The sequence below is a fragment of the Leptinotarsa decemlineata genome, unplaced genomic scaffold, assembly GCF_025532065.1.
Source record: "Leptinotarsa decemlineata unplaced genomic scaffold, Ldec_3_MD MMD2_tig00026307_RagTag_RagTag, whole genome shotgun sequence".
NCBI classification, from domain to species: Eukaryota; Metazoa; Arthropoda; class Insecta; order Coleoptera; family Chrysomelidae; genus Leptinotarsa; species Leptinotarsa decemlineata.
The window spans coordinates 13,515,662-13,534,361 of record NW_027412681.1 but is presented as its reverse complement, the minus strand read 5'-3'; the positions used below and the strand labels follow the sequence as shown (position 1 = coordinate 13,534,361).

Below are 18,700 nucleotides of genomic sequence, written 5' to 3'. Positions count from 1 at the left end.
ATTTTCCTATCAGAGCTGTCCCTAAAGAAGTATCCGCCCGCTCCCTTGTCACATCTGGTTGAGAGTTTTTTTCCTGGTAACTAGGTATCCTTGTTCTTCTGACTTTCATACAATTTGCATCTGGATTTCAAAAACAGTTTTCTTTAGAAGCTTTCCGAGTTTCAGTAACTTTTTTCTTTCTGATGGCAAATTTCAAAATTGTAAGTTTGTAACTCTCTGAAGTAGCTAACAATGACTTGTGGTAACTGTATTATCATAACTTGAAACAAAAATTCAGTCTAGCTTTATTTGCTGAGGGGTGGTGGTCGTCTCATTCGTCCATCGTTGTATCCGCTATTTTAATGATGATATAGTGTAGTTCTTTCGATTTTAAACTATGATCACTTACATACGTTACTTAATTGTTCCAAACGAGGAAAAAATGCATTTTTCAGAAGTTCAAAAAATAGTTAAATACAAAATAGAGTTCTCAACTATTGAACAATAAATACATTAGCAGAGTGTATCTTTCTAAAACATTTCATTTCGTGTGTTTTCGAATATCTGAATGTTAGTAGATGCCTAAACACTTCCATTATACAAATTTATTTCTACGCGCATCAAAAAAGTCACCCAAGAGATTCGCCTCTCACAGTACTTCTCTTTCTAATGTAATGTAGTCGTTCATCAACGACTATGGACGATACAGGATTGCTTACTTTCGCGATTTTGTTAGACACGTCACGTGATCTCGTGACGTAACAGTGGTGACTATGGATTGATTCGGTACTGCACTTTTAAATTAAAATAAACAAATTTCATGTATTGAAATATTATTTTTATATATGATTAAATACTTAATATAAATGGATTAATACTAAGTGAAAATTTTTCTTTTGTGAATGATAGGGCGAGCTATTTTGCCCTTTTGAAAAGTATGAGGTTTCATCAGCTTTCGTGAAAACTGTAACTCCCACAAAATTTTGTAATGAACTTTGTTTTAGATAATAGCATTATCTAAAAAAATTTTTCATAACTTTTTCTCCCATCTTTTATAATAAACGGTATATATATAAAAAATATATATTGGTAATAAATTGTTTATAGGTGACAGAAAATACATGATACGGTTTTCATTTTCTATTATTCTCCTTGTATATTTTGTTGATCAGCTTAAGGTTGAGGAGATACAATATTATGAGGAGAAGAGCAACTTTGAGATGTGGATGGCTTGAAATTATCCAAATTTGATTCAAGTAACATACTGATAGTTTCATTGTTTTTTCTGTAAGGATCTGATATTGTGACTTGTATTCTGTAACTTCCCTCTCTTTATCAATTGTTGGATAATTGTTGGTTAATACTAGGTATTGCAGTTTTTTTTTGAATTTACGACGCGAAGACAAACCTATAAAAAAACATATTTATTTTGACCAGTAAATTAGTAGAATAAGTTTTTACCTAACAATCCATTTTCAAGGTCTCGTTCATTATCGTTTTCTGTAAAATGTTTGGAACAAACAAATCTATTTTTGAGAGTGAATTTAACCCCTCTTTTCCAGCGACGAATCCATTCTTTTTGAAAAGTTGTGGAAACCATATCCTTAGCAATAGGAAAAGAGTGAAATATTACATCACTAACACCACTTTCCTTCAAAGTCAACTGATTGCTTTTGCAAGTTGACACTGCACAAATACGACCAGGCATTTTAACTAAAAATTACAAGGTTATTTAATGGTTAGACAATTATTGCTATTGCTTACAAAAATGTAAATATTTCCAGTTTTTACCTTAATTTAATTTAAAAATGTTCAAAAAACAAAAAAATCCACAATGGCAAAAAACAAACCTCAAAACGGAAGAAAATAATAGAATCTTATATGGCGTCTACTCGTTACACCAGTTTAAAAAATGTCCAAAAGCACAAAAAAATACGACTTTCACAATAACAAACTCAATGTTTCAGAAACCTAATTGGTATAATTAAATAAAAATGTAATCAAAATAAACAAAAACAATGTATTACTGTCCGAAAATAATCCTCAAAAAATGTTAAAATAACACAGTCTCATGGCAGCTACTAAAAGTGTCACCAGTGTAACGTCACTTCTGCTTGGCGATTGTTTAACGTGGCGATATATGTAAGTAAGCAATTCTGTATGTCCATAATCGTTGGTCGTTCACTACCAGGAACTCAATTCTCAACATTACTTCCATTAGACATGAAAGCTTGCTGTTCCATGGAAAAACATATTCGAAATAATCCTAACGGATGTACTGGTTGTACCCCGAACTCAAAATATTGTGGTTACCAGAATATATTATTCTATGTCATTTTTTGTATTTATGTTTGGTGTCGTAAAAAATTTCGTTGAGAATCGTTTTCACAGGTTCGTCTTCTTAATGAAAATATAGCTTTCATGTGATTTTTGGCAATCAAAGGGGTCATTTGGCTTAACGAGCTGCAAAATGTGGAGACTGTTGATAATCTAACCAAGAAATGTTCTCTGGAAATGCTTAATGACAAGTAATTCATCAAAATGTTCACAGCTGGACACAGATATTACTCCTCTGAACTTATAAAGGTTTTAATAATTCACTGATATTGTCTAAAAAGATGTTAACACGTTTGGAATCGATGAGCAGAAAAATAAAAATAAAAGAAGGATATATTGAAAAACCAGAACCGATATATTCGAATCAGTTATTTAAAGAAATGAAGTAATATAGAAGGAGAAAAAATAAACAATGGTTATGAATTTTAAAAATGTAACAACACTATTTGTAAAGAAAACAAATTGTGATCTAAAATGAAAATAAATTGATGAAATAGAATGGAGACGTAAATTCTGAATGGAATCGTGAACTTTCGTTTTAAAAAATCTTTCAAATTTTCACGAGGTTTATATGTTTTTTCTAAACGGTTCAAATAAGCTCAAACGGTTGGAAAAATACTAACAACCACAAAACAACTATAATTTGATTTTGAAAATAACCAAGGACAGAGAAAAACAATAATGAGAAAACTCAAATTTTGATGAAGTTCCTTCTTCTTCCCAAAATTTCCAGTAATTTGATTAATATTCAGGTATCATAACTGGATATACAGAACTTCTCCTACGAGAATATCTGTACAATTTGTACTCGAGAATACCATCTAGTATTCATGGCAATATATGTGTGGAAATATAATATTCTGTGGGTATGCTCATATGATTTTGAGAATCGGGCCCCCACCAATTGATTCAATGTGGATTTATCTACTGATTCACTCGAAACTTTAGCACGTTTTCTATTGTTCGAAGCAATCCATCAGAAATTTTCTGTTGAATTCAAAAATTTGTCCCCGTAGAAACATAAGACCAGTTCTTAAATTCACCAATAAGTCCACCAAATCCGTTAACCAGCTGTCACACCCCTACGAACGACAACCCTCAGAAGTCGAAACTTGTACGAGCTAAGGACTAACGAGATCTTACCTAACACGGGTTGGACGATAGCAAGTGAAAATCGATCGATCAGCCTAGGGCTTGAACCACCGACCAACACGGCGGTCAATTTGAGAGAATAAACAAAGCACCCACGTCGAACAGACCGGCTACCGACCGATGATTCGATGAATTAATCTATTGGCTCAGCTATTGGTCAATTCGAAACGTTAGCACGTTTTCTATTGGTTGAAACAATCCATCAGAAATTTTCTATTGAATTTAAGAACTCGCCTATACATACATATAGCCTCGTCTAACCTAACTACCAACGATGAGTAGATCCGTGCCACAGTTCCGTGCACAACACACAATCCGTGTTTTGATTTTGAATGATATTTTCAACGGTCAATCTGTAATCTGAAATAATAAATAAATATATGTTTTCTCTATGATCTGAATCTGTATATTACTGTCAAAAAAAGTTAGTATTCGTTAGTGCTTTATTATGTTTTTACTAGGTTTCAGCATATATTTTTAATTCATAGTCGTTAATTCGTTAGTGATTCATTGCCATGGAAAATTCAGAAAATACCAATTCTGTACTATCTGATGACTTGAGTGATGTTTCTTTGCAATTGGAAAATGAATCAAACACCATAGAGGATAGTATATTAACATCTGAAGATGACACCTACAATATGAGAGACAAGAAAACCTATGAAAACGAGGTTGGTAAGAGAAAACATCTAATTCTGGACAGCACTAACGAGTTGGACGATTCTTCTGTTCTGCATGCATCCAAAAATAATTCAGAAATTATAGACAACTCATATTCATCTGATCAAGAGGAGGGTGCTGTTCAGAAAAGCCCTAAACGGTCCTCCATTCGAAATAGAAGAAATATATCTGTTGGGAATCAAAATGAACATGATTCTAATAGTGAATGTGAGGAGAGTTTTATTAAACCACGAGTAAAAAAAAATCGTATCATTTCATCTGATTCATCTGATACAGATTTAGTCACTCCCCAACCAAACAGAAGTAATCCTAGAAAATCTTCCAATCAAAGCTCTGATTCATCAGATGATGACAAAACGGTTGATTTAGAATTTGGCAAGCCTTCCAATGGAAGTGCTGTCATGAATAAATATTCAAAACGTCATAACAGTATTAAGTCCACAAATGAAGATTCAAGTTATAGAAGAAGAAGCAGGACTAGTACAAGTTCAAATTCTGATGCGTCAAATATTTCTAGAAATAAAGATGAGTCCGAAGCAGTTTCACTGGATAAAATCCAGAATATATCTGATAGTGATAAAACGGTGGATTTAGGAATTGCTATACCTGCCTTGAACAAGTATGTCCCACAAGATACAAATTTCGAACAGTGCAATAGCAAGTTAAAATCCCCTGACAAAAGTTCAGATTTTAGACAAAAACATCCAATCTCTCATCTCAGTTCTGATGGGGTAAATATTTACAATCATACAAAAACGGGTTACAGAAGTTCTATAGACAAAACAAATATTGATGAAGAAGTTGCTAATATATCTTTGGAGCTGAGCAAATCCAAAATAAGTGAGAGGCAATTTGATTCAATAAATATAGGCGAGTCTGACTTATCTGAAACAGAACAACCCTTGAAAGTAGGGACGCCAGCACTGAGGCTCACAGAAGAATTTCATTTTGGTAAGAATAGAAAGTTTATGCACAGTACAATAATTGAACCTCAAGACACCCCTGTAAATAAAAATACTGGTAAACGCCTACTAAACAAATCTATTGACACTCCTAGATCAATAAAACAAATAAAAGAGTCAGACACACCTAGAAATGTTCCACAAATTTTTTTAAGCTCCTCTAGTTCAGATGAAGAGACTCGTGAAAGTGATGATGATATTATTGATGTAAGTAGTGATGAGGAAGTGCTTCCAAAAACTCTGGTCCGAAGTAAATTGAAACAAACAAAGCTGGATGATTTGATTTTGAAGGACAAAACACCAATGACAGTGAAGTCCGAGAAAGAAGATACCTTGTCAGTTATAGAGGTAAGATCGAACTTTAACTGAATTCTACTGGAATTTTATATCATGCACCGTAGCTATATATAAGAAATTTCTTGAGAATTTTCTCATAACTTTTGCTGAATTGACAAAATCGAAAACAGTTGCCTGTCTGGAGGCTCAAAAAAAATATATACATATATATATATATATATATATATATATATATATATATATATATATATATATATATATATATATATATATATATATGTTTAAAATATGTTTTTCCATTAACCAGCTGTCCATTAACTTGTGCGAGCTAAGGACTAACAAGGTAACATAAATGCAGTAGCTCGTCGTTTAGATTTCACTTGAATTGATAATTTTCAAAAGTGATACATAGGAACAGTTCACAATATTTTTGAGTTCTTCTGGGATAGTGAATTTGTAAAGTTTCAAAAATAATTATTACAAATTTTTAGTTGGATACCTTATATAGAATAATGGTTGATTAGTTAGAAATGTCAATTGTATTGTGTGTAAATAAAGTTTTTCATTTGATCTTCATTGCATTTATAAAATAAAAAACTGTACAATTGAACATAACACACTTCATATACTGCAGAAATAGTGCGGAATATACTGATTTGGATTTCAATGAGTCTCGAACTTAAACAGTGTATCCTGTTTTGTCTGCAAAAGTGTTCTGTTTCATAAGACGATTGTTATGAATATTGTTAACGTCCCAATGCGAATTTCTGTACAATCCAGAATGTTCTTCAATCATAAGTATTTGAAAACATGAAGTCTTTTCGTACACGAAAATTTCCTTCCGTCATTTTGAAATAAAAAGTAGGAAGCAAGGATACAAACATTTTTAACCTTCCAGTACTCATGCTCAATTGCTCAACATTACTACTAGCACACAAACTCACAGACTTTTTCCTACATAGGGTTATTTTATATGTTAATTGTAAAACTAGGTAGTGACATGTAAATTGCATCACGATAGTCATGCAGTTAATATAAAAGTAGGTTTGTAGTCTGCAAAATAGTGACCATCCTATATACATGATATTAGGTGACTTTGAAGTGGGCATGCACAATTTCAATTATTTCGAAGTATCTTGTAAGTCTTCTGATGAAATTTCTTATAACTCCAGAGGTCAGGAACAAAATTTACAAACGGCGGCCAGAAGGTCCAAAACCACAAACGGTTTCAAAAGATCACCTTCAAATTTTGAGAAGTAGTGTTAGAAAATGATGGTTTTATTACACAAAATGCCAAATAAAATGTATCTGAATTTTCAAACAAGTCCCAAGCAAAAATATCCATAGGTATATAATGGTCATTTTACTCTTTAATTCAACTTATAATAATCCTTAGTTAATTATTATCTGTCAATGTGTTAAGAATCGCAAGTTGACAGGTAATACCTCATTAATTACCTCGCCCAACTTTCGGCATCTGAAGGTTGTAGTTCGTAAGGGGGCAACAGCTGGTTAACGGAAAATATTTTAACAGGTTGTTCTTTTTGAAACCTTTGAATGTTTTGCTATACAATAGCTTTATCAAGTGTTGAGGTTGAGAAATGTATTAACGAGTTTTAATATGGATTTTCATCAAGTATCGGCCAGTTCTATTCAAAAATATACTATCAAATAAATGGCTATGAAAAATGTCAAAAATGTCGCAAGACATGTCTAAATGTTTTTTCCACTTCTTGGTTTTGTTTTTTCCAGCAAATAAATCACATTTTTCTAATCTTTTCTATCAAGTTAAGGACTTATACTGGCAGTCATTTAATGAAAAACCTTTTATGACTTTATAATTACCTTTTAATATTGAGCAGTATGACCAGTACGCCAAATAATGATGTATGATTTGTTTGTCATTTGTTGAAACTTCTGATACCTAACTCCGGTCATTTAAAAAAAACCTAGTCATTGAATACATTTCAACCAACGAGGGATTATTAGGAATGTTGAGATGTAGCGAAAATTTTACAACTTTTGTTATTACTCACTTATTGATTGATTATTATGTATTGATATTATAGGTTACACCAGCCGAATACAATCAGCAAAATCAGAAAGTAAAGGAAATTGAGACCGATTTACTGAAAAGTAAAAACTTGATGAGAGTGGTCAAACTAGAACATCTTCCAGATAAAGGTAAATCAATACTGCTCAGGCATGAATCGTTGGAAACACAGTTATTGGAAGCAGTGAAAAAATTGTCAATGATGAAGGTTACAAAAGAAAACCCTTCAATCAGCAATTTCGCTAATACCAACCCTCAAAGTAAGGTGAAGGTACTATCTTGGGAAGAAATAGAAAATAAAGCAGGCATTGTCCAACCAAAGACATTCGGGAAACAGGCCATGTCAACATACAATGCACAAAAAGCAGTCACTATGGACAGGTTACATCAGCTGCATGGATCGTTGAAAACATGTCCAACAGAAGATGATCTCACTGAAGATCCGAAAGGTTTGAAGGTTGATTTGATGCCACATCAAAAAAGAGCATTGACATGGCTGATGTGGAGGGAAATGCAAAAACCCTCTGGAGGCATACTAGCAGATGACATGGGTCTCGGAAAAACTCTGACAATGATATCCTTGATGCTGAAAACGAATGAAATTGAGAAGGACACTGAAGAAAGCTCTGACGAGGAAAATTCACCAAGAAAAGAGCCAAAATATAATGGAGGAACACTAGTAGTATGTCCTGCAACTTTAATAAACCAGTGGTCGGGAGAGTTGGAAAGACGAACGAAGAGAGGTTTGACTTCATGCGAAATGTATCACGGTCCTAAACGGGAAACTAAACCAAAAAAACTTGCTAAACACGATATGGTTATAACAACCTATGCGATAGTCAACAATGAATGTGATAAAAACGGTGCCATATTCAGAGTGAAGTGGAGGAGAATTGTGATTGACGAAGCACACCAGATAAGAAACCACAAATCTCAGACCTCAGAAGCTGTATGCAGGCTTTCTGCAAAGTCCCGATGGGCGTTGACTGGTACACCTGTTCACAACAAAGAACTCGATATGTATGCTTTGCTGAAATTTATACGCTGTACCCCATTTGACGATTTGGCAGTATGGAAAAGGTGGGTTGGAGATAAGAGTACAGGAGGTACAGAGAGGCTTCATACTGTGATATCATCCCTAATGTTGCGAAGAACCAAAATAGAGCTAATAGAAAAAGGTTTCCTGAATGCCATGCCTGAAAGAAAATGGGAGTTGGTACCGGTGGAGCTAAACAAAATGGAAAGAGATGTTTACAGCAAAATTTTGATATTTTCTCGTACGCTCTTTGCACAATTTTTGCATCAAAGGGCAGAAAAAAATCAAGACGCTTTCCTCGCTCAATATGACAATTTTAATCAACAACCCAATGGACAGAACAAAGAGTATGTGAAGATGAGGGAGAAATTATTGAAGCTCAATAAACTCAAGGATATCAAACAGCATGAGATCCTAGTTCTGCTGCTCAGATTGAGGCAAATTTGTTGCCATGCGTCTCTGATAACTAGTATGTTGAATGAAGATATGGACATTCTGGGAGAAGATGATGGTGGCGACAAGGGAGAAGCTCTAGACCTTCTCGAGCAACTTAATAAACTAACAATTGATGGAGATGAATACCACCCTAACTCCATGGCAGAAGGTAATTTTATTTTTTCAATAGAGAGATAATTACATAAAAAATTTATAATCATCTATAAAAAATTAATATCTTTTCTCACAAACATGTACATATTATCAGAATCAGAATATGTTCATTTCATTAAAGAATATTTGTGGTGACAAAATCTGTTCAACTAAAAAATATATAGAATATAATGAAAAAGGTAAAGAATGAGAAGAATTGTAAAAAAAATTGTGGTTGAAAATTAATGCAAAATTTTGTAGTGACAGCATCGAAAAGTGCAACTTTTTAGGTAATACGCAGATTTCTTTTCCTGATGTTGACACAGTATAAGATCACCTTTATGAAATAGAGAATGTCAAATACATTGAAACAAAACGAACAGATAATATTACAAATAAATCTTACGATTCATAGAGTGAGTTGACGTAAAATTCATTTCAAATCAAATTCAGAATATAATATTTTATTTGAAAATATAAAAATCTTATTGACAAAATGTAACTGTACGAGGCAATAGTGGTACGAGCAGCAAAGGGTTGACCATGTTCTCGGACCTTATGACATTAAATAACATGTTGACATAAACTTCGGCGGAGAGTGGAGAATGAAATGTCATCCTGAGAACATGCTCGGCAGAAATACCTGGACAGACTGATCGAAGCCGATAATGGATTAAGAGATGGAATTTACTGTGCGGATAGAAATCTTGCAATGCATGAAATGAGCAAATCAATATTTCGACAGAAAGCCAGGCTGCACTTATGGCACTGATAACCCCAAATTGAAATGGAGACTGGTCTGCAAATACCTTGAATTACTGAAGAAACATTCGGACAGGAATAGATTGACTATATACTGGGTACCAGGACACTCAGGCATTACAGGCAACGAAAGAGCTGATGAGTGTGCCAGACACAGATCATCAACTCCATATATGGGCCCAGAACCAGCTGTGGAGGTACCAAAGGTTTTGGTACGGACCCAGATCAGTAAGCAGGTCTATAAGAAACAGAGAGTAATGAGAAAACATACCAAAGAATACTCATGGGAAAACCTTTCTTAAGGGACCGCCCGATAAGAGAACTGAATAACTGCTTCATCAAAGCAGGGATCTGCTCGGAGCAATTAAAGGGCTACTCACTGAACACTATTCATTGAACAGATATCTGAATAACATAGGGCTGTTCAAAGGAGACCTCATATGTGCAGGCAATGCAACGTCATATTTCATGTGAATGTGAGGCATTGAATCACAGGAGGCAAATGATTTATGAAAAACCTCAATTATGTCCAGAAGATTCTGACATGCATACAGCAAGGGACTTGTACAAACTAGTACAGGACACAAGAAAAAGATGGCAGAGAAAAAAAATTCCATAAGGCTGCAGCGACTTGGGAGAAAGACAAGTCAGAAAAAAAAGTGTAAACGCATTATATGTCGTTATATGAGTATACTATGATTCACATCATATTGGGTCAAGACTATAAGAATAACACTAAATATAACTGATCTACTATATTATAGTGCAAATAAATCACACAACATATTGATAACTCAGTATAGTTTTTAGAATTAAATTATTCATGGGATAAACCCATGATAATGAAAGTCATATACAAGTAAATATTGACTAATACAGGGTGTAACAAAAAGGTAGGTGGGGTCAAAAATAAGTCGATTGGATATAACCTACTTTAATGCAAATGTGCACATAGAAAAGTTACAGCCCTTGAAAAGTACAAAATGAAAATCGATTTTTTTCCCAATATTTCATGAGCTGTTCAATATTTTGCAATGAAAATGGATGGCTTTCTTATCGTAAGAGCATAATTTTCAAATAAAATTACTAATTATGTTCAACCCATAAAATTTTTAGGGGGGTATTGAACTCCTGAAACCCCTCCTAAACTTTTCTATGTGTTACAATCAATATTGTGACACCACTGGTTTAATTCATAATTTTTATTTTTTTTTGTCTCCTAGCACTTTTTTGAAAAGCCAGTCATACTGTCAGTTGAAGCTTTTGATTATTGTACATTTTAAGAGTGTTGAGAAAAATTGAACTTTCTATTACAATGGTTTATACGTTTGCAGAAATGGCAGATATGCATTTAATTCTGAGTAATTTAGTCTGGCTAAAACAAGGTTTCAGATAATTATCTGTAATGCTGGTAATCACAGGTGAATGCCAAAGGAATGGTGCAGCAGCTGCAAAGCGATACGCGGAAAAAATATTCCACTCAGAATACACCAAACAAACAATTATTTCTTTCCTTTGAACGTCATTTATGAAAGACGGGTACTTTGCGACCGCAAGTTACTAGTATTAGTGGTCATCCAAAAATGGATACAAACGATGAGGATATTTTAGAATTTGTCAAAAAAACCCTGAAAGCAATATAAAAGTAATGTTATAGCTGCTCAATCCTAATGAAAAACAATCGAAATATCAATTTCCTAAATCATATTTTATTGACGATTGAAGCTACCTTCAATAGAAATGGCATTACAAATCACTATAACCCACACATATGGGCCGAAGAAAACCCTCACGCAAAAAACGACTCATCGCCAGAAGACTTTTGAAGTAAGTGTTTGGTCAGGTTATGCGAATAATAATTTAGTAGGATCAGTATTTCGTCTTCCAAATAATTTAAATGGTGCAAATTACTTACAGTTCTTACAAAATGATTCACCAGAATACTTGGAAGAGGTAAATTAGGAACAAGGCAAAATATGTGGTATTTACAAGATGGAGGTCCAGCGCATTTCGATAACGATGTTAGGGAATATTTTTTGGCCTGTACCCTGAACGTTGGATTGGAAGGGGCCTTGATGCATCTATTTCTTGGCCAGCCGGAAGTCGAGATCTCAACCCTATTGGCTTTTGCTTATGGGATTTTATGAAAGAGGACGTGTATACACAGTTCCCTTACTGAATTTAATAAATGTCTTGTAAAGATAGTGAAAATACAAGAAATATATATAACAGTGTCATGATTAATACTGCCCCCAATAAAGTAAAGGAGAGCTGGATTATTATAAATGATATCTGTGGAAAAAGCAAAAATCAAATTGATGAAATCAATCTGAAACCTGACCGTATCAACGACTACTATTGCCCTATCACAACTAAACTTATGACTTTCCATTACTATTCGTATTAATCCAATGCAATATCTTGAGAATGTAAGAATTGACGAAAACTTCTTTCTATTCCCAACAGACCCAGATGAAATAAAGAGCACTATGAAGGACATTAAGAACAAAAAGGCATCTGGAGCGGGTGGTTTTTTATGAGTATGCCGGAAAAATTGCCTCCGGCAGCTATTGACGCGCTTACTAATATAATAAATGAATATTTTGTCTCGGGAACTTAAATCAGCCATGGTGATCCCAATTTACAAAGGAGGGGATAGGGAGGATCCACCAAATTTTAGACCGATCTTCCTCCTATCTACTACTGCGAAAATCGTTGAAAAATTAATAAAGAAGCGACTCATGTCATTTGTCAATAAACAATACTAAACATAATAAATGGTAACCAATACGGTTTCCAAACCAACAAAAGTACAAATGATGCTATCTATAAATTTTCAGATAACGTGTACACTAATCTTAATAATGAAGAAGTGACTGCGGCGGTGTTCTGTGACTTATCCAAAGCTCTTGATTATGTGAATCATGGAATACTGCTGCAGAAGCTTGAGTACTATGGCATCAGAGGCATATCTAATAAATGGATGACATATTACTTGAAAAACCGGGAACAATATGTGAAAGTTTCGGGTGCAGTATCTGAAGAACAAATGAGCAGTGAAGTTCCACAAGGCTCTATCTTGGGGCCTATATTATTTTTTGTTATATGTAAATGATCTCACTAACTTTGACATTGACAAAATACAACTAAATAATGACACACTCATGAAATCTGATAATTATAGATTATTAGGCATTATGTTGGACCATACTTCAAAGTTCGATGGGCATATTATGGCAATGGCAAAGAAATTGTCATCTGCTATCATAGTCATTCGTAATGACATTGGTCATCTTATTGCTATTTTGCTCTACTGGAATCTCACATCAGATATGGGATAGCATTTTGGGGAGCCTGCTCACTATCGTTGTTTTCAATGATCTTTAATCATGTTAACCATCAAACTTCATATAAACCCTACTTCATATATCAGAAGATACTTGCGCTAACGTTAAGAGTAATTTGAAAGTCGAGGCACTTTGTAATAAAATAGGCTCCGAAGAGTAAACTTTTGCTTTTTATGTAAAAAGGCAATGTGACTAGAAGTCACAAAGGGCAGAAGCAGCAATAAATACCGTTGAAAATGGTGAATTGAACGAAAAAAATAGGTATTTGAAAAGCAATTAGGATTTATAGTTGATGTTCATAAAGCTCGATTTAGAAACACTAATGACGATAATACGAGCAGATTATTTCCTGGGCTAGCAATTATTAATTGAAAATGTTGGATTGAAAGGGATAAATGTATACTACAAACAAAATTAGGTATACAAAATACAGTTTTCAGAGACTTATTTTAATGTATGTTTAGTGTATTGGCACATGATATGTTTCTTCCCCATTTTTAGGGATTTGTTCACGAGACGGAGATGTTATCAGATAACAAATCTTTGTTTCAGACCAAGGTTTCATAAATACTGTTGAAAATTATCCCTTTATATACAGAATCATTCAGAAGCAGAATGTCATTCAGAAGCAGAATGTCATTCAGAAGCAGAATGTCGTTCAGAAGCAAGTCTGAGGACATCCATGTAGAGCGACTGAATCCTTACATGGGTCATGATGTTCCTACTAGGAATGTTGTTCGGAGCAAACAACCTCAAGAAAGGGGGTAGTGTTATAAATTATCCCCTGAACAAATATCGTCCTTTGTTTTATTTGAAAGACAGCGACTTGGTCAAGGATGCACTCAGTCACACTTGTGTTTCTCGATCTTTCAAGGTGTCTCGTCATTTTGAGTCTGGTGCGCCTATAAAGCGATAAACCATTGAGCATTAGTCTGAAGTTTATTTAGAGTATTGTCAGTGTAGTAGTGGAACAAAGTTGAGTTTAATGGGACAGTGTGATTAATTATTGTCGAACCCACTGAGAAAACGTAACAATACGGTCGAGCTGCGTTGAAGTCAATCAAGTCCCAGGCACAGAAAAAAAAATTGTGGATAAATATATACAATATTTGTAGAGATCTTTATATTTTCTATAACTTCCGTATTTGTTTTCAGAACATGGATATTTTAGGCTAAAAATGAGTTAATAAGCATCAATATAAAATGTTTTACTGAATGTTTTCATTCAAATAAGTTACAGCACATTAGAAACACAAAAAAGTATATTTCTTTCAGATTTCGTATAAACAAATAATTTTTATAGAAAAGAAAACAAAAACGAAAACGACAGTTTAAACAATTTTTTTTAAATTTTAGTGGATAAATATATACAATAGTTGTAGAGATCTTTATATTTTCTATAACTTCCATATTTGGATTTTTTCAGTAGGGGGTCTAGTTTCAGTGGAAATGATGAAAAACCATTTTTCGCCACTAACATTTTCCCAATTTCATCCCCCGTAATTTGGATTGATTTCAAAAATAATCATTACAGGTATTGGAGAAGAAGCTCTCGGCCTGAAGGAAGCTGCAAGAGGAGTTCTCAATCCATCGGATCCAGTCTTTTCTGAAACCAGTATGAGCAGCAAAATAAGAGAACTCATCAAAGTATTGCGAAAAAATGTGTTAGTGAAGAACGATAAGGCAATCATTGTATCGCAGTGGTCGTCCTTCCTTCGACTGATCTCCTACCACTTAAAGGCGGAAAAAATAACCTTTGATCAGTTAGACGGAAACGTACCTGTCCCCAAAAGAATGACCATGGTCGATAGATTCAACAATCCCAAAGATGAAATGAAAGTGTTGCTATTGTCGCTTACAGCTGGTGGTGTCGGACTCAACTTGATTGGAGCCAATCATCTGTTCCTTCTCGATCTACATTGGAACCCCCAACTGGAAAATCAAGCACAGGATAGGATTTATCGAATGGGGCAGAAAAAAGACGTGTTTGTGTATAAGTTCATGGCCACCGATACGATTGAGAAGAGAATTTTGGACTTGCAAGAGAAAAAGTTGGAAATCGCCCAGTCTATGCTGACAGGAACCAAACAGGCTATCACAAGCAAGCTATCATTGCAGGATCTCAAAATGCTTTTCGAAATGTAAATAATTTTAATGAATTAGAAAAACCATTTGAGGTTGTTCCCATCTATTCCTATCAATACTTGTTTTCTTCGATAATTTTAAGGGTTTTCTTGAGTATCACCAACAAAAATTTACATTCAATAATCACAAAAATACATGTTAATTTCATTAAAACAATAATTAGTTCATAGTCAAATAATCGTAATATAAATAACATGTCGAAACAACACTTATATAAAAATAGTGGTAAATAATGAAAAAACTATTGAAAAGTCAACCCTCCAGCACTTTCACCATTTCAGCTTATTTCAGCTTATTATAAAAAATAATACAGATACAGGATAATTCAAATGTTCAAAAAAATTATAAATCTCAACCATTTACATGTTAGGAAAACACTATAATTAATATTCATTCCTTGAAGATTAACATGGACAATTTTGAAGTTTCGATTTACCATGTCACATTTGTGGATTTGACTACTATTTTGTCAGTGACTAGTAATATTGACCTTCAATATCTCAGTTGCATGTAGAGTTTGGACTTGTCATAGCATAAAGAAAAAGCCTAGAGATTTGATGTCACTTTATCCGGACTGTCAAATCAACTGGCAAGCAAGTTCAGTCGTTTTGCTGGAACCAAATGTTGTCGATACCATGGGTTTCAATTTCAAGCAATAAATAATCGGTTATTATGATGTAAACACATTCCTTCTAGATTGACGATTTTCCTAATATAGCTGAATAGCTTATAGATCTTGTGCCGGAATGCCCTTACAGAATTAAATGGATACTGAACAAAAATACCATGTCAGTGTAACTCAAAGTATGTTTTATCTGTTATGAAATGTTCACTAATAAATGAATTATCAGTTAGGATCTAAAATATGGTTTTTCAAGTATATGAGGAATTCCTTTGGGTGTTTAACCAACCCAAGAGATTGGCATGCCAAAGGACTTATTTTTTCTCTCCGTGTGATTGGCTCATGATGGCGGGGTTATACTGAAAGTTAAAAAAATATATATAAACATGAGAACAATTTCATTAAAGAAACAGAAACTAGTAAGAGGCACCTGACCCAATTAATATAGAGTCTTTATCGAAATCCTGTTCTAGTAATTAACCAGTCTGTAGAATATAAACCCCTATAGGAAAATGAAAAAACCAAAACCTCACTCAATATTAATACAGGCAAGTATAATTGCTCTTGATGAAAAGATAGTAACGAGCGTATTACTAAAATTATTTACTTTTGCAATTTTTTGAAAGGTTTTTGAAAAAATTTCTGATATATCTGCTTTCTATAATCTATTGTTTATTTAAAATGGTATGCCAGAAACGTATTTAAAACTGAGTGTATGGTTCCAAAACACAGATAATGAGGATGTGAATATTAAAAATTGTATGTGGTGTTAGAAACTATTGTTTTTTTTAATTAGATTGTAGATGAATTTTGGTGCTGTAAACTAACAAATTTAAGGAAAATAATATTAAGTCTTCAAGTGGAGGGTTGACATTAATAAAAGTGATGACTTTATTTAATTTTATACCTATTTTAAAATTTTGACCTAAGTGTAAAAGAAACATGTAAAACTGCTTCGGTGCTGATATCCAAATTTAATTTACAAACATTGTTTTTTCAATTGAAAATTTATCAATATTGTCCTTTTTATTTTATTTATTTCTATCATGATTTTAGCATTAAATAGAGGATTCATTTTTAGTTGGCGTTTATTAAGAGATGCATAGTTAAGAATTTCCAATCGAATTTTTGTTATTACTTTCATCGGATATTGAACAAATTTGAACTGAAAATTTTCTACTTTTTCCTAAATGCTAAAATTTGAGCATTCGACTTCAAGTAGTTCATATTCTTTATTTCTTCTGGATTTCACTGAAAACGTACTATAAGGGTTAGTAGGAGTAGATATGTTGACACTATAGTTTTTTTAATTTTACCCATGTTTTATTAAATAATGATACGAAAGCTGGTTTTTATTTTCAATCACCCTTTGTTTCCATAACGTCTTCAAAAGTATTAGGTATATTTGCTCTAATACATAAATAGAAATATTGTACTTGAAATATTGAAGGATTTATGATGAAATAAATTTCGGATTGAACCGCGTCTTGTGTTTTTGGTAGTTCGACGTTTCGGCTTCGACTTGAAAGCCATTTTCAAGAAACTCACTATATATTGAGGTCTCAATCTGCCTACTCCTCAAGTAGTAATATGCTGCAAGGGTTATCTGACTTAAGGCCGTAGTCTCAATCTACCTACTCCCAAGCATCGACTGTTGATTCACTGGTTCTGGTCGGTTCAGTGGCATAAAAAAAATGTTGCGAAACTGTTTTGAAAACAGATGGATTGTTACAAATGGTCCTGTTAAGTGGCCTCCTCGTTCACCAGACATGACACCTCTAGATTTTTATTTTTGGGGATTTCTCAAAAATGAGGTGTAAAAAATAAAACAATAATGTAGATGCACTGAAAAATTACATCGAAACTATAATTAATAGAATTGATGACCGAATTGTGTTGAAAGCAACACGTAGTGTCAAGAGAAGGGCCTAACAAGAAGGTGGTGTTTTTGAATATTTACTCGATATTTTATAGCTCATTATTCGCCAAAATAAATAAATTTTTGTACTAGTGAAATAAATAAATATATCAACATAAGTCGCTTTTCATTTTCAACTTTAGGAAGAAAGGTGATATGAGCTTTTTTGTTGAAAATGTTTTGCGAATCGAAATGCATGATGAAATATGCATCAATAATAACGAATTTGGCAATGGTGCCGACTTAATTTGTCTATTAGGATAAAATTCAGACCTCTAACCAAGCTAGAAGGTAAAGATATACAGCCATATGACACCAAAGGATGAAGACTTTGGAACGTAACATTACGTAATACTGTCAGTTCTTAATTTTGTACCTCTGTGTCTGAGGTTCAAGGCTAGTGCTGTCAATGTTGTCTGTTGTCATCGTGTTTATTCTGTACTGTATTCTGTCAATAGTGTCAATGTCGAATAGCAGGAAATTTTGTTGAAGAAAAAATAAGAAAAAGGCCGTTTTAAAGATGTCGGAATCGAAGCAAAGTAGACAATTTGTGAAAAAAGAATCTTCTACCGAAGGTATTTGAGAAATTAGGATAATACAGTGTTTCTTTGTTAGTTTTAATATATTTCCATTAACCTCATTTTTTTTCTCACTTCATTGTGGTCAAGCATTGAAGTAGCAAAATTACGTCGATCCTATCAAAATTCATGATAATTATTCCGGATTAACAGTAGTTCTGTCAGCATTTTGAACAGTTCAAATTCCAATATCACTCATTGAATTGTTTCATTAACCTTTCATTTGTCAGCTGGACATAATGT

At 33.5% G+C, this 18,700-nt stretch overlaps 3 protein-coding genes across 3 annotated transcripts in view; 2 read left to right on the top strand and 1 right to left on the bottom strand.

Moving 5' to 3' along the window:
* Positions 1–1,096: 1,096 nt before the first annotated feature.
* Positions 1,097–2,409, bottom strand: LOC141485111 (uncharacterized). Its single transcript, XM_074181125.1, has 2 exons — positions 1,441–2,409; positions 1,097–1,387 (listed from the first exon to the last, which is right to left on the bottom strand). The coding sequence occupies exons 1-2, from the start codon at positions 1,685–1,687 to the stop codon at positions 1,113–1,115; spliced, it is 522 nt and encodes a 173-aa protein (XP_074037226.1). The 5' UTR covers positions 1,688–2,409; the 3' UTR covers positions 1,097–1,112.
* Positions 2,410–3,745: 1,336 nt separating this feature from the next.
* Positions 3,746–15,626, top strand: lds (transcription termination factor lodestar). Its single transcript, XM_023159550.2, has 3 exons — positions 3,746–5,459; positions 7,478–9,101; positions 14,729–15,626. The coding sequence occupies exons 1-3, from the start codon at positions 3,984–3,986 to the stop codon at positions 15,337–15,339; spliced, it is 3,711 nt and encodes a 1,236-aa protein (XP_023015318.2). The 5' UTR covers positions 3,746–3,983; the 3' UTR covers positions 15,340–15,626.
* Positions 15,627–18,296: 2,670 nt separating this feature from the next.
* Positions 18,297–18,700, top strand: part of atl (atlastin GTPase) — a 31,193-nt gene continuing 30,789 nt past the window's right edge. Inside the window, exon 1 of the mRNA XM_074181046.1 lies at positions 18,297–18,454. Within this exon, the coding sequence (XP_074037147.1) occupies positions 18,400–18,454 (55 nt within the window). The 5' untranslated portion in view covers positions 18,297–18,399. The remainder of the gene's footprint in view (positions 18,455–18,700) is intronic.